Here is a 13,622-nt window from a genome sequence, read left to right as displayed (position 1 = left end):
GGCAGAGCTGGGATTAGAACCCATGACCTTCTGATTCCCAGGCCTGTGCTCTATTCAATATGCCATGCTGCTTCTCCAGTGGGGGTTAAGACTGTGTGCCCCACGTGGGACATGGACTGTGTCCAACCTGATTACTTGGTATCTCCCCCAGAGCTTGGAACAATGCGTGGCACATAGTAAGTGCTTAACAAATGCCATAAAAAAATAAAAGAAATACAATAAAAAAATATAATACAATAAACATTGTATTTCCCTTCCCCTCCCCACAGCACTTGTATATATATATATAAAATAGAGTAATAAATCTGTACATATATATATAAATCTGTACATATATATATATATATGTACAGATTTATTACTCTATTTTACTTGTACATATTTACTATTCTATTTATTTTGTTAATGGTGCACATACAGCTTAATTTCTATTTGTTCTGACGATTTTGACACCTGTCTACATGTTTTGTTTTGTTGTCTGTCTCCCCCTTCTAGACTGTGAGCCCATTGTTGGGTAGGGACCGTCTCTATATGTTGCCGACTTGTACTTCCCAAGCACTTGTACAATGCTCTGCATACAGTAAGCGCTCAATAAATGCGATTGAATGAATGAAAGAATGAATGAATGAATGAATGAATACAATAAAAAATATAATTAATACCATGGATTGATGGATTAATTGACTGGAAGTTCTTGAGGAGTGGGGACATGGCATTTATGGGAAGCAGCATGGCCTAGGGCTTGGGAGTAAGAAGGCCATGGGTTCCGTTCCCAGCTCCGCCACGTCTCTGTTTTGTGACCTTGGGCAAGACAGTTTACTTCTCTGTGCCTCAGTTACTTCATCTGTAAAATGAGGACTGAGAATGTGAGCCCAGTACGGGACAGGAACTGTGTCCAACCAGGTTAGCTTGTAGCCACCCCAGTGCTCAGTACAGTTCGTGGCATGTAATAAGTGCTAAGCAACTTGTTTTTTTTGTTGTCTGTTTCCCCCCTTCTAGACTGTGACTCTGTTGTTGGGGCGGGATTGTCTCTATTTGTTGCCCAATTGTACTTTCCAAGTGCTTAGTACAGTTCTCTTTTAGTTCTCTTAGTACAGTTCTCTCTTTTAGACTGTGAGCCTTTTAGACTGTGAGCCCACTGTTGGGTAGGGACTGTCTCTATATGTTACCAACTTGTCCTTCCCCAGCGCTTAGTACAGTGCTCTGCACACAGTAAGCGCTCAATAAATACGATTGATTGATTGATTCTCTGCACACAGTAGGCGCTCAATAAATATGATTGAATGAAATACCATAATTTTGATGATAATAATAATAATGATGGCATTTGTTAAGTGCTTACTACATGCAAAGCACTGTTCTAAGTGCTGGGGAGGCTACAAGGTGATCAGGTTGTCGCACGGGGGGCTCACAGTCAATCCCCATTTTCCAGATGAGGTAACTGAGACACAGAGAAGTGAAGTGACTTGCCCAAAGTCACACAGCTGACAATTGGCGGAGCCAGGATTTGAACCCATGACCACTGACTCCCAAGCCCGTGCTCTTTCCACTCAGCCACACTGCTTCTCTAATGATGATGATGATTATGTATATATCTGCAATTTATTTTTTATATTAATCTCTGTCTCCCTCCCTCTAGACTGTAAACTCGGCGTGGGCAGGGAACCTTTCTGTTTATTGTTGTTTCGTCATCATCATCATCATCAATTGTACTTATTGAGCGCTTACTGTTTGCAGAGCACTGTACTAAGCGCTTGGGAAGTACAATTTGGCAACATATAGAGACAGTCCCTACCCAATAGTGGGCTCACAGTCTAAAAGAAAATTTTATCTCAGCACTCTTAGGTGATCTATTCTAGACCCTCCTAGGTATTTACAATCTTTTTTTAAACTCTCATCCCAGAGAAGGGATTAGAACCCAGGCCTCCAGCCTTTCAAGGCTGTTACTTTCCCTCTGAGCCACCACAGGCCTCTCCCAAGAGCTTAGTCCAGTGCTCCACACGCAGTAAGCCCTCCATAAATGAATGACCCAAGGAGACGCGGACTGGACTTTTCTCAGAAAAATGATCCAAGCCGTCGTCCCCTTTTCCCCGTGGAAATCATAAAGCCTTTGTTCTCGCTTCCCCCGCAGGGAGATGTGCTCAACACCAAATACCAGGTGGACCTGGGGGACGGGTTTAAAGCCATCTACGTGAACTTGACCTTGGCCGGGGAATCCGTCCGACACCGCTACGACAGAGCCGGCGTCTATAGGGTCTCCGTCCGAGCCGAGAACGTGGCCGGCCACGATGAGGCTGTACTCTTCATCCAAGTCAACTGTAAGTTATTATCGCTATTATTATTATTATTATTATTATTATTATTATTATTATTATTATTGTATTGGTTAAGCGCTTACTATGTGCCAAGCACTCTTCTAAGCACTTGGGGTAGATACAAATTAATCAGGTTGGACATGGTCCCTGTCCCCTGGGGATTAACACTGTGAGCCCCAGGTGGGACAGGGACTGTGCCTAACCTGATTATCTTCTACCTACCCCAGAGCTTAGAATAGTGCTTGGCATATAATAAGTGCTTAACAACCATTATTATTATTATTATTATTATTATTATTATTATTATTATTATTATACGATAATCAGGTTGGACACAGTCCCTGTCCCATACTGGGGCTCAAAGTCTTAGTCCCCATTTTACAAATGAAGGAACTGAGGCCCAGAGAGGGGAAGTGACTTGCCCAAGGTTACGCAGCAGACATAATAATGATAATAATAATAATAATTTTGGTATTTATTAAGTGCTTACTATGTGCAAAACACTGTTCTAAGCGCTGGGGAGGATACAAGGTGATCAGGTTGCCCATGTGGGGCTCACAGCCTTAATCCCCATTTTACAGATAAGGGAACTGAGGCACAGAGAAGTTAAGTGACTTGCCCAAAGTCACACAGCTGACAATTGACAGAGCTGGGATTTGAACCCATGACCTCTGACTCCAAAGCCCGGGCTCTTTCCACTGAGCCACGCTACTTCCTATGGCGGAGCTGGGATTCGAACCCAGGCCCTCCTGAGTCCCAGGCCCAGGCTGTCCCCACCAGGGCATGCTGCTTCCCTAAGTGCAACCACTCCGGAACTAGAAGAATAATGATTTTTCTGGTATTTGTTAAGCACTTACTTTACATCAAATGTTGGACTGAGTGCTGGGGTAGATACCACTTGTTTGCTGTGTAACCTTGGGCATACTGCTTCACTTCTCTGGGCCTCAGTTCCCTCATCTGTAAAATGGGATGATGACTGCAAGCTCCACAAGGGACAGGGACTGTGTCCAAACTGATTATCTTGTATAATAATAATAATAATAATTATGGTGTTTGTTAAGCACATTTTATAATGTAATAATATAGTCCCAGACTGAGCCCCCCTTTTCCTCCCCTCCTCCCCATCTCCCCGCCCTATCTCCTTCCCCTCCCCACAGCACCTGTATATATATTTGTACAGATTTATTACTCTATTTTACTTGTACATATTTACTATTTATTTTGTTAACGATTGCATTTAGCTTTAATTCTATTTGTTCTGACTATTTTGACACCTGTCTGCATGTTTTGTTTTGTCGTCTGTCTCCCCCTTCTAGACTGTGAGCCCGTTATTGGGTAGGGACCGTCTCTATCTGTTGCCGACTTGTGCTTCCCAAGCACCTAGTCCAGTGCTCTGTGCACAGGAAGTGCTCAATAAATGTGATTGAATGAATGAATGAATGAATTATGTGCCGAGTGCTATTCTAAGCACTGGGGTAGACATAGGATTATTAATCAATCAATCAATCAATCGTATTTATTGAGTGCTTACTGTGTGCAGAGCACTGTACTAAGTGCTTGGGAAGTACAAGTTGTCAACATATAGAGACAGTCCCTACCCAACAGTGGGCTCACAGTCTAGAAGGGGGAGACAGAGAACAAAACCAAACATATTAACAAAATAAAATGAATAGAATATTTATGTACAAGTAAAATAAATGCATAGAGTAATAAATATGTACAAACATATATACATATATACAGGTGCTGTGGGGAAGGGAAGGAGGTAAGACAGGGGGGATGGAGAGAGGGGTGAGGGGGAGAGGAAGGAGGGGGTCAGTGTGGGAAGACCTCCTGGAGGAGGTGAGCTCTCAGTAGGGCCTTGAAGGGAGGAAGAGAGCTAGCTTGGCGGATGTGCGGAGGGAGGGCATTTCAGGCCAGGGGAAGGACGTGGGCCGGGATCAATGGCGGGATAGGTGAGAACGAGGCACAGTGAGGAGATTAGTGGCAGAGGAGCGGAGGGTGTGGGCTGGGCTGGAGAAGGAGGGAAGGGAGGTGAGGTTTATTAGGATTATTATTTATTAGGATTAGGATTATTAGGTTGGACACAGTGCTCATCCCAAATGGGGCTCACAGCCTTGATCCCCATTTTACAGCACTGAGAAGAGGGCCTGGCACATAGTAAGCACTTAACAAATACCATTACCATCAATCACCGTGCCCCTTTCTACCTCACCTCACTAGTTTCTTACTCCAATCCAGCCCGCACACTTGGCTCCTTTATTGCCAAGCTTCTCATTGTACCTGCATCTTGCCTGTCTCACCACTGACGTCTTGCCCACATCCTGCCTCTGGCCTGGAACGCCCTCATTCATTCATTCATTCAATCGTATTTATTGTGCGCTTTCTGTGTGCAGAGCACTGTACTAAGCGCTTGGGAAGTACAAGTCAGCAACAGAGATGGTCCCTACCCAACAATGGGCTCACAGTCTAGAAGGGGGAGATAGACAACAGAACCAAACAAGTAGACAGGTATCAATACCATCAGAACAAATAGAATTATTTTATTCGCCTGGAAGCAGCGTGGCTCAGTGGAAAGAGCCCGGGCTTTGGAGTCAGAGGTCATGGGTTCAAATCCTCGCTCTGCCACTTGTCAGCTGTGTGACTTTGGGCAAGTCACTTCACTTCTCTGTGCCTCAGTTACCTCATCTGTAAAATGGGGATGAAGACTGTAAGCCCCACGTGAGGCAACCTGATCACCTTGTAACCTCCCCAGCGCTTAGAAGAGTGCTTTGCACTTAGTAAGTGCTTAATAAATGCCATTATTACCATTATTATTAATTATAGCTATATACACATCATTAATAAAATAGAGTAATAAATATGTACAAATATACACAAGTGCTGTGGGGAAGGGAAGGGGGTAGTGTGGGGGGGTGATGGGGAGAGGAGGAGGAGGAGAGGAAAAAGGGGGGGCTGAGTTTGGGAAGGCCTCCTGGAGGAGGTTCACTTGGGAGAACACAATACAACGGAGTTGTAGATGAGTTTCCTCAAATAAAGAACTTACCGTTTGGAGCGGGAGACAGACACTGTTTTAAATAAATAAATTACAAATATGTACAGAGATGCTACCATGGGAGGGGTGTGTAAAAGGAGCAAATCAGGGCGAAGTAGAAGGGATTCAGAGCTGAGGAATTGAGGTTTTGTCAGGGAAGGTCGTCAGCCCAGAGCATCTAATCTTCGGGGACAGTTCAGAACTGAGGCCATCCTCAAACGGAGAATGTTCCTGAGCTATACTGAGGCACACAGCTGCTCTTTTTTATAGTCAGAAAGAACTAACCCAGATGCTGTCTTTGCTGATGTTAAATTGGGTGATTTCCACCCAGCATTTATGTTCTGTCAGCTACCTGATTTCTTTCAAAAATGGCCCTGGTATCCACACTGAACAGAGAAAAATTCTGTTTAGCATATTAAAAAAAATAGAAGATGTGAGCATCCCTCAGGGATCTCCAGTATTGACCTGTTTCAGCAGGAAGAAAACAGCCCAACTGTCTTCTCCACTTAATCAGATTTCCCCAGAGTCCCCTGGCTGTGTGTTGCCAGAACAGCCAGATTTTAAAGTACTGCTGAGCCGGTCTGATGATCTCTTTTTTGGCGCGATGCTCTATTTGGACAAAAAATAACACCGCTTTATTTCCACCAACTGCTCCATTCTGCTGCCAGAAGAGTTTCTGAAGGGACTGAGGTTAAAAGGCAAAATCCCACTGTAACAAAAAACAGATTGGACTTCCCACAATCGATCGTATTTATGGAGTGCTAGTCGCGTGAACAGCACTAAACTAAGCGCTTGGGAGAGTACAATTTCAAAACGATGGGTTTTTTTTTTAAAGAATATTTGTTAAACACTTACTATTTTGCCAGGCACTGTATGAAGCATATGAGTTGATCAGGACGATTCTTTCGTTCAGTCATATTTATTGAGCGCTTACTCTGTGCAGAGCACTGTACGAAGTGCTTGGAATCACAGTCCTTGTTCCACGTGGAGCTCATGGTCTCAAGCCCCATTTTACAGATGAGATAAATGAGCCACAAAGAGAAATGACTTGCCCAGGGTCACACGGTGGTCAAATAGGAAAGTCAGGATTAGAACACAGGTCCTTCTGATTTTGAGTCCCATGCACTATCCACTGGGCCACACTGCCATGTATTGATAGACACGTTCCCTGCATGCAGGGAGCTTCGTGGCATAGTTCCCTGCCCACAACGAGCTCACAGTCCAGTGTGTCAATCACTGTATTAAGCCCTGGGGTAGATGATAATAATAATAATTTTAATGATGGTATTTGCTAAGTGCTTACTATGTGCAAAGCACTGTTCTAAGCACTGGATACAAGATATGCAGGTCCCAGAGTCTACATTAGAGGGAGAACAGTTATGAAATCCTCCTTTGGCTAATGAGGGAACTGAGGCACAGAGACCTTAAGTGGTTTGCCCAAGTTCACGCAGCATGGCAGAGATCTTGATTCCCAGGCTAGGAGATCTTTTGAGGTTAGCACACGGCAGGCTCATGGCATATAATAAGGAGAATAATAATAATATGAGTGGCATGAGCCAGGATTAGAACCCAAGTCCTCTGACTTCATTCATTTCTTTATTCAATTGTATTTTTTGAGCGGTTACAGTGTGCATAATATTGCACTAAGCACTTAGGAGAGGACAATATATTAATAAACAGTCACATTCCCTGCCCATAATGAGCTTCCAGTCTAGAGGGTGAGACAGACATTAATATATGAATAAATAAATGACAGATCTGGACATAAGTGGTGTGGGGCTGGGAGGGAGGATGAATAAAGGGAGCAAGTCAGGGGGATGCAGAAGGGAGTGGGAGAAGAGAAAAGTGGGGAAAGGGAAAAGAGGAGAGAGGAAAGCCCACTCTCCACTGGGCTATGCTGCTCCTTACTATTAGCTGATGATCTTATATCTACCCCAGGCATGGCGTAGTGGAAAGACCACTGGCCTGGGAATCAGAAGGTCATGAGTTCTAATCCCAGCTCTGCCACATAATAATAATAATAATAATAATAATGGCATTTGTTAAGCTCTTACTATGTTCTAAGCACTGGGGTAGACACAAGGTAATCAGGTTGTCCCACATGGGGCTCACAGTCTTCATCACCATTTTACAGATGAGGTAATTTAGGCAGAGAGAAGGTAAGTGACTTGCTCAAAGTCACACAGCTGATGGAGTGGCAGAGCCTGGATTAGAACCTACGATTTCTGTCTCCCAAACCCGGGCTCTTTCCATTAAACCAAGCTGCTTTGTGCTTGTCTGTGTGTATTACTCTATTTATTTATTTATTTTACTTGTACATATCTATTCTATTTATTTTATTTTGTTAGTATGTTTGGTTTTGTTCTCTGTCTCCCCCTTCTAGACTGTGAGCCCACTGTTGGGTAGGGACTGTCTCTATATGTTGCCAATTTGTACTTCCCAAGCACTTAGTACAGTGCTCTGCACATAGTAAGCGCTCAGTAAATACGATTGATGATGATGATGACTGTCTCTATATGTTGCCAGCCTGTACTTCCCAAGCGCTTAGTACAGTGCTCTGCACACAGTAAGCGCTCAATAAATATGATTGATTGATTGTCTGCTGTGTGACCTCGGGCAAGTCGCTTCACTTCTGGGCCTCAGTTCCATCATCTGGAAAATGGGGATGGAGACTGTGAGTCCCCCCGTGGGACTGTGTCCAGCCCGATTTGTTTGTACCTACCCCAGTGCTTAGTACAGTGCCTAGGACATAGTAAGCACTTAATAAATGCCATAGTTATTATTATTATTATTATTACAGTGCCTGGCACATCATAAACCCTCAATGCATGCTATTACAAAAAAAGAGTAGGGGAACAACAAGAACTCTGCTCCTCCTCCCCTCCCCATCACCCCCACTCCCTCCCTCTGCCCTACCCCCTTCCCCTCCCCACAGCACTTCTGTATATTTGTACATATTTATTCCACTATTCATTTTATTAGTGATGTGTAGATAGTTCTAATTCTATTTCTTCTGATGGTACTGACACCTGTCTACTTGTATTGTTTTGTCGTCTGTCTCCCCCGTTTAGACTGTGAGCCCATTGTTGGGTAGGGACCGTCTCTGTTGCCGACTTTTACTTTCCAAGCGCTTAGCACAGTGTTCTGCAATCAATCAATCAATCAATCGTATTTATTGAGCGCTTACTGTGTGCAGAGCACTGTACTAAGCGCTTGGGAAGTACAAGTTGGCAACATATAGAGACAGTCCCTACCCAACAGTGGGCTCACAGTAAGCGCTCAATAAATACGATTGAAGGAATGAAATGCTTGACTCTCGGTTAATCAATCATTGTGTTTCTTGGACTCTCCTCAGCGCCGCTGCAGGCTCTGTACCTCGAAGCAGTTCCAGTCGTCGGGAGAAACCAAGAAGTGAATCTCACAGCGGTCCTGCTGCCCCAGAATGCTAATTTCACAGTGTACTACTGGTGGCTCGGAGATAACCTGCAGGTATCAGCTGGCCGCTTGGGTCATTTATTCCATCCACCCGGCCTTTCCTGGCCCCACAGCTAAAAAACCAAACTGGACTCTCCCACTCTCTCCTCCTTCCTTCAAACCACAGAATCTCCCCTTCAGCCGGACCTCAATTTGGACTCTGCTTGGAGAAGCAGCGTGGCTCAGTGGAAAGAGCCCGGGCTTTGGAGTCAGAGGTCATGGGTTCAAATCCCGGCTCCACCAATTGTCGGCTGTGTGGCTTTGGGCAAGACGCTTAACTTCTCTGTGCCTCAGTTCCCTCATCTATAAAATGGGGATGGAGACTGTAAGCCCCCTGTGGGACAACCTGATCACCTTGTAACCTCCCCAGCGCTTAGAACGGTGCTTTGCACATAGTAAGTGCTGAATAAATGCCATCATTCTTATCATTATTACTAGCATTGCAAAAATATCAGTCAATCCGTGGTGTTTATTAAGCGCCTCCTCTTTGCAGGACGCCATGCTGAGCACTTGGGAAAGTACGGAAGAGTTGGTAGAGGTGTTCTCCACCCTGAAAGGGCTTACAGTCTACAATGTGCAGAGCACTGTTCTGAGCACTTGAGAGAGTCCAATAGTGTTAGTAGACTGATCACTGCTCTCAATAATAATAATAATAATTGTGATATTTGTTAAGCGCTGACAATCTATACGGAGAGGGACCAGAGTTCATTCAGTTGTCCATTCAATCATACTTATTGAGCACACACTGTGTGCAAAGCACTGTACTAAGCACTTGATAACTGGTATTTGTTAGGTGCTTACTATGTGTAGGCAAGGTACTAAGCGCTGGGGTAGGTTCAAGCTATTAATAATAATAATGGCATTTGTTAAGTGCTTACTACGTGCCAAACACTGTTCTAAGTGCTGAGGGGGATACAAGGTAATAAGGTTGTCCCACATGGGGCTCACAGTCTTCATCCCCATTTTACAGATGAGGGAACTGAGGCAGAGAGAAGTGAAGTGACTTGCCCAAAGTCACACAGATGATAAGTGGTGGAGCCGGGATTAGAACCCAGGACCTCTGACTCCCAAGCCCAGGCTCTTTCCAATGAGCCACACTGCTTCTCTAATCGGGTTAAATCGGTTTGAACACAGTCCCTGTCCCACCTGGGGCTCACAGTCTTAATCCCCACTTTGCAGATATGTTGCCAACTTGTACTTCCCAAGCGCTTAGTACAGTGCTCTGCACACAGTAAGCATTCAATAAATATGATTGAATGAATGAATGAATGCAGAGGAGGTAAGAGAGGCACAGAGAAGTGAAGTTATTTGCCCAAGGGTCGGAGTCAGGATTAGGTGGGACTCATGGTCTAAGGAGGAAGGAAAACAGGTATTGAATCCCCATTATCTTTGGCAGCTGATTAAATCAATCAATCAATCAATTATATTTATTGAGCGCTTACTGTGTGCAGAGCACTGTACTAAGTGCTTGGGAAGTACAAGTTGGCAACACATAGAGACGGTCCCTACCCAACAGTGGGCTCACAGTCTAGAAGGGGGAGACAGAGAACAAAACCAAACATATTAACAAAATAAAATAAGTAGAATAGATATGTACAAGTAAAATAAATAAATAGAGTAATAAATATGTACAAACATATATACATATATACAGGTGCTGTGGGGAAGGGAAGGAGGTAAGACGGGGGGATGGAGAGGGGGACGAGGACAGAGGTGAAGTGACTGACCCAAGGTCACGGTGGGAAGGCGGTGGAGTCATTCTTTATCCCCCAGGCCATACTGCTTCCCAAGCACATCCATTCTATAAACCTCCTTGGTCACCTGAAGTAGTTTGCTTGCACACTACAATCTCTCTATGGTGCTAGAAGAACAATGACAAGAAGAGCTCATCTCCTCCAGGAGGCCTTCCCAGACTGACCCTGCTTCCCCCCCCATCACCCCCCTCCCTCTACCCTACCCGCTTCCCTGCCTGACAGCAGTTCTGTATATTTCTACATATTTATTACTCTATTTATTTTATTAATGATGTGTATACAGTTATAATTCTATTTATTCTGATGGTATTGACGCCTTGTTTTGATGTCTGTCTCCCCCCTTCTAGACTACGAGCCCATTGTTGGGTAGGGACCGTCGCTATATGTTGCCGATTTGTACTTTCCAAGCGCTTAGTACATTGCTATGCTCACAGTAAGCGCTCTATAAATATGATTGACTGACTGACTGACTGACTGACTGACTGACTGACTGAATGAATGAATGAATTTATGACTTTCCAACTCCCAAGCCTGGGCTCTAGCCACTCCACCATGCTGCTTCTCAAAGATGCTTCCAGTCCATTCATTCAGTCAATGTCATATTTATTCCTTCATTCATTCATCCAATCGTATTTATTGAGCACTTATTGTGTGCAGAGCACTGTACTAAGCGCTTGGGAAGTACAAGTCAGCAATATATAGAGACGGTCCCTGCTCAATTTATTGAATGCTTATTGTGTGCAGAGCACTGTACTAAGTGCTTGGAAAGTACAATACAGCAATAAAGAGAGACAATTCCTGCCCACAGTGGGCTTACAGTCTGTTGGTGGGGGGAGACAGACATCAAAACAAGTAAACAGACGTCAGCATAAATAAATGTACTTATAGATATATACATAGATACATAAGTGCTGTGGGGCAGGGAGGCAGAGTAGAGTAAAGGGAGGGAGTCGGGCGATGGGGAGCAGAGGAAAAGGGGGGCTCAGTCTGGGAAGGCCTCCTGGAGGAGATGGGCCTTCAGTAGGGCTTTGAAGGTTGGAAAAGTGATTGTTTGGTGGATTTGAGGAGGAAGGGTATTCCAGGCCAGAGGTAGGAGGTAGGCCAGGGGTCGACGGCAGGACAGGTGAGAAGGAGGCCCAGTGAGGAGGGTAGTGGCGGCAGAGGAGTGGAGGGTGCGGGCTGGGCTGGAGAAGGAGAGAAGGGAGGTGAGGGAGGAGGGGGCAAGGGGATGGACAGCTTTAAAGCCAATAGGAGAAGCAGCATGGCTCAATGGAAAGATCTTGGGCTTTGGAGTCAGAGGTCATGGGTTCAAATCCCAGCTCCTCCAATTGTCAGCAGTGTGACTTTGGACAAGTCACTTAACTTCTCTGGGCCTCGGTTCCCTCATCTGCAAAATGGGGGTGAAGACTGTGAGCACCCCTGTGGGACAACCTGATCACCTTGTAACCTCCCCAGCGCTTAGAACAGTGCTTTCCACATAGTAAGCGCTTAATAAATGCCATCATCATTATTATTAATAGTGAGAAGTGATTGTTGTTGTATGCCAAGCACCGTACTGAGCGGTTCAGAGAGTACGATAGGGTTAGTCGACTGATGTCTGCCCTCAAGGAGCTTCCATTCAACTGTATGCAGAGCACTGTACTGATCACTTGGGTGAGTACGATAGGGTTAGTAGACATGATTTCAGCCTTCAACGAGCTTCCAGTCAACTGCATGCAGTGCACTGTACTGAGAGCTGGGAGAGGACAATAGAGTTAGTAGCATTAGTAATAACAATTATAATGGCACTTATTAAGCACTTACTATGTGCAAAGCACTGTTCTAAGCACTTACGGGGAGGATACAAGGTGATCAGGTTGTCCTCCATGGGATTTATAGTCTTAATCCCCATTTTCCAGATGAGGTAACTGAGGAACAAAGAAGTTAAGTGACTTGCCCAGAGTCACACAGCTGACAAGTGGTGGGGCCGGGATTTGAACCTTGACCTCTGACTCCGAAGCTCGAGCTCTTTCCACTGAGCCACTAAGAGAAGCAGGATGGCGTAGTGTTGGAACACAGGCTTGAGAGTCAAAAGGACTTGGGTTCTAATCCTGCCTCTGCCTATTGTCTGCTTTGTGACCTTGGGAAGGTCACTTCACTTCTCTAGGCCTCAGTTCCCTCATCCATCAAATAGAGATCGAAACAGACATCTTATATCATCATCAATCATATTTATTGAGCGCTTACTGTGTGCAGAGCACTGTACTAAGTGCTTGGGAAGTACTAATTGGCAACATATATCTTATATATATATATATATATTTAATATATATATGAAGAAATATATATGAGAAGAAATATATACAGAGAATATATATTCACATATATTCATTTAAAGAAATAAATGAATGAATGAATGAACAAATGATAAATAGTGCCTCATTTAAAAACAATAAAGATAATATTGATAACAATGGTATTTTTTTACTGCTTTCAATTTACCAACTATGGCCTAAGCGCTGGAGTAGATACAAAAGAATCAGAGTGAAGTGATTTAGTATGGCCTATCAGAGTGCTCGGCACACAGTAAGCGCTCAGTAAATACGATTGAATCAATGAATGATAGAGCCCAGGCCTGGGGGTTCAGGAGGACATTTGTCTGCTGTGTGACCTTGGGCAAGTCGCTTAAATTCTCTAAGCCTCAGTTTCCTCAGCAGCGAACTGGTGATTGAATACTTGTTCTCCCTCCTGTTTAGACTATGAGTCCCATGAGGAACCTGATTTTTTTTTATGGCATTGGTTAAATGCTTACCATGTGCCAGGCAGTGTGCTAAGCACTGGGGTAAATAAAAGTTAATCAGGTTGGACACAGTCCCTAGCCCACAGGGTGCTCACAGTCTTTGTCCCCATTTTACAGATGAGGCAACTGAGGCCCAGAAGAGTGAAGTGAGGTGCTCAAGGTCCCACAGCAGACAAGTGGCAGAGCTGGGATTAGAATCCAGATCCTTCTGACTCCCAGTTTTGGGCTCGAGAAGCAGCATAGCTCAGTGGAAAGAGCATGGGCTT

At 44.5% G+C, this 13,622-nt stretch overlaps 1 protein-coding gene across 4 annotated transcripts in view; it reads left to right on the top strand.

Moving 5' to 3' along the window:
- SORCS2 (sortilin related VPS10 domain containing receptor 2) overlaps positions 1–13,622 on the top strand; it is a 1,193,773-nt gene that overhangs the window by 1,124,581 nt on the left and 55,570 nt on the right. For all 4 annotated transcript variants that reach the window (XM_038745537.1, XM_038745536.1, XM_038745535.1 and 1 more), the window contains exons 19-20: positions 2,132–2,318; positions 8,705–8,838. In XM_038745537.1, coding sequence (XP_038601465.1) covers positions 2,132–2,318; positions 8,705–8,838 — 321 coding nt within the window. The remainder of the gene's footprint in view (positions 1–2,131; positions 2,319–8,704; positions 8,839–13,622) is intronic.

Source organism: Tachyglossus aculeatus, chromosome 4 (assembly GCF_015852505.1).
Source record: "Tachyglossus aculeatus isolate mTacAcu1 chromosome 4, mTacAcu1.pri, whole genome shotgun sequence".
Taxonomy (NCBI): domain Eukaryota; kingdom Metazoa; phylum Chordata; class Mammalia; order Monotremata; family Tachyglossidae; genus Tachyglossus; species Tachyglossus aculeatus.
This window is presented reverse-complemented; position numbering and strand designations above follow the sequence as displayed.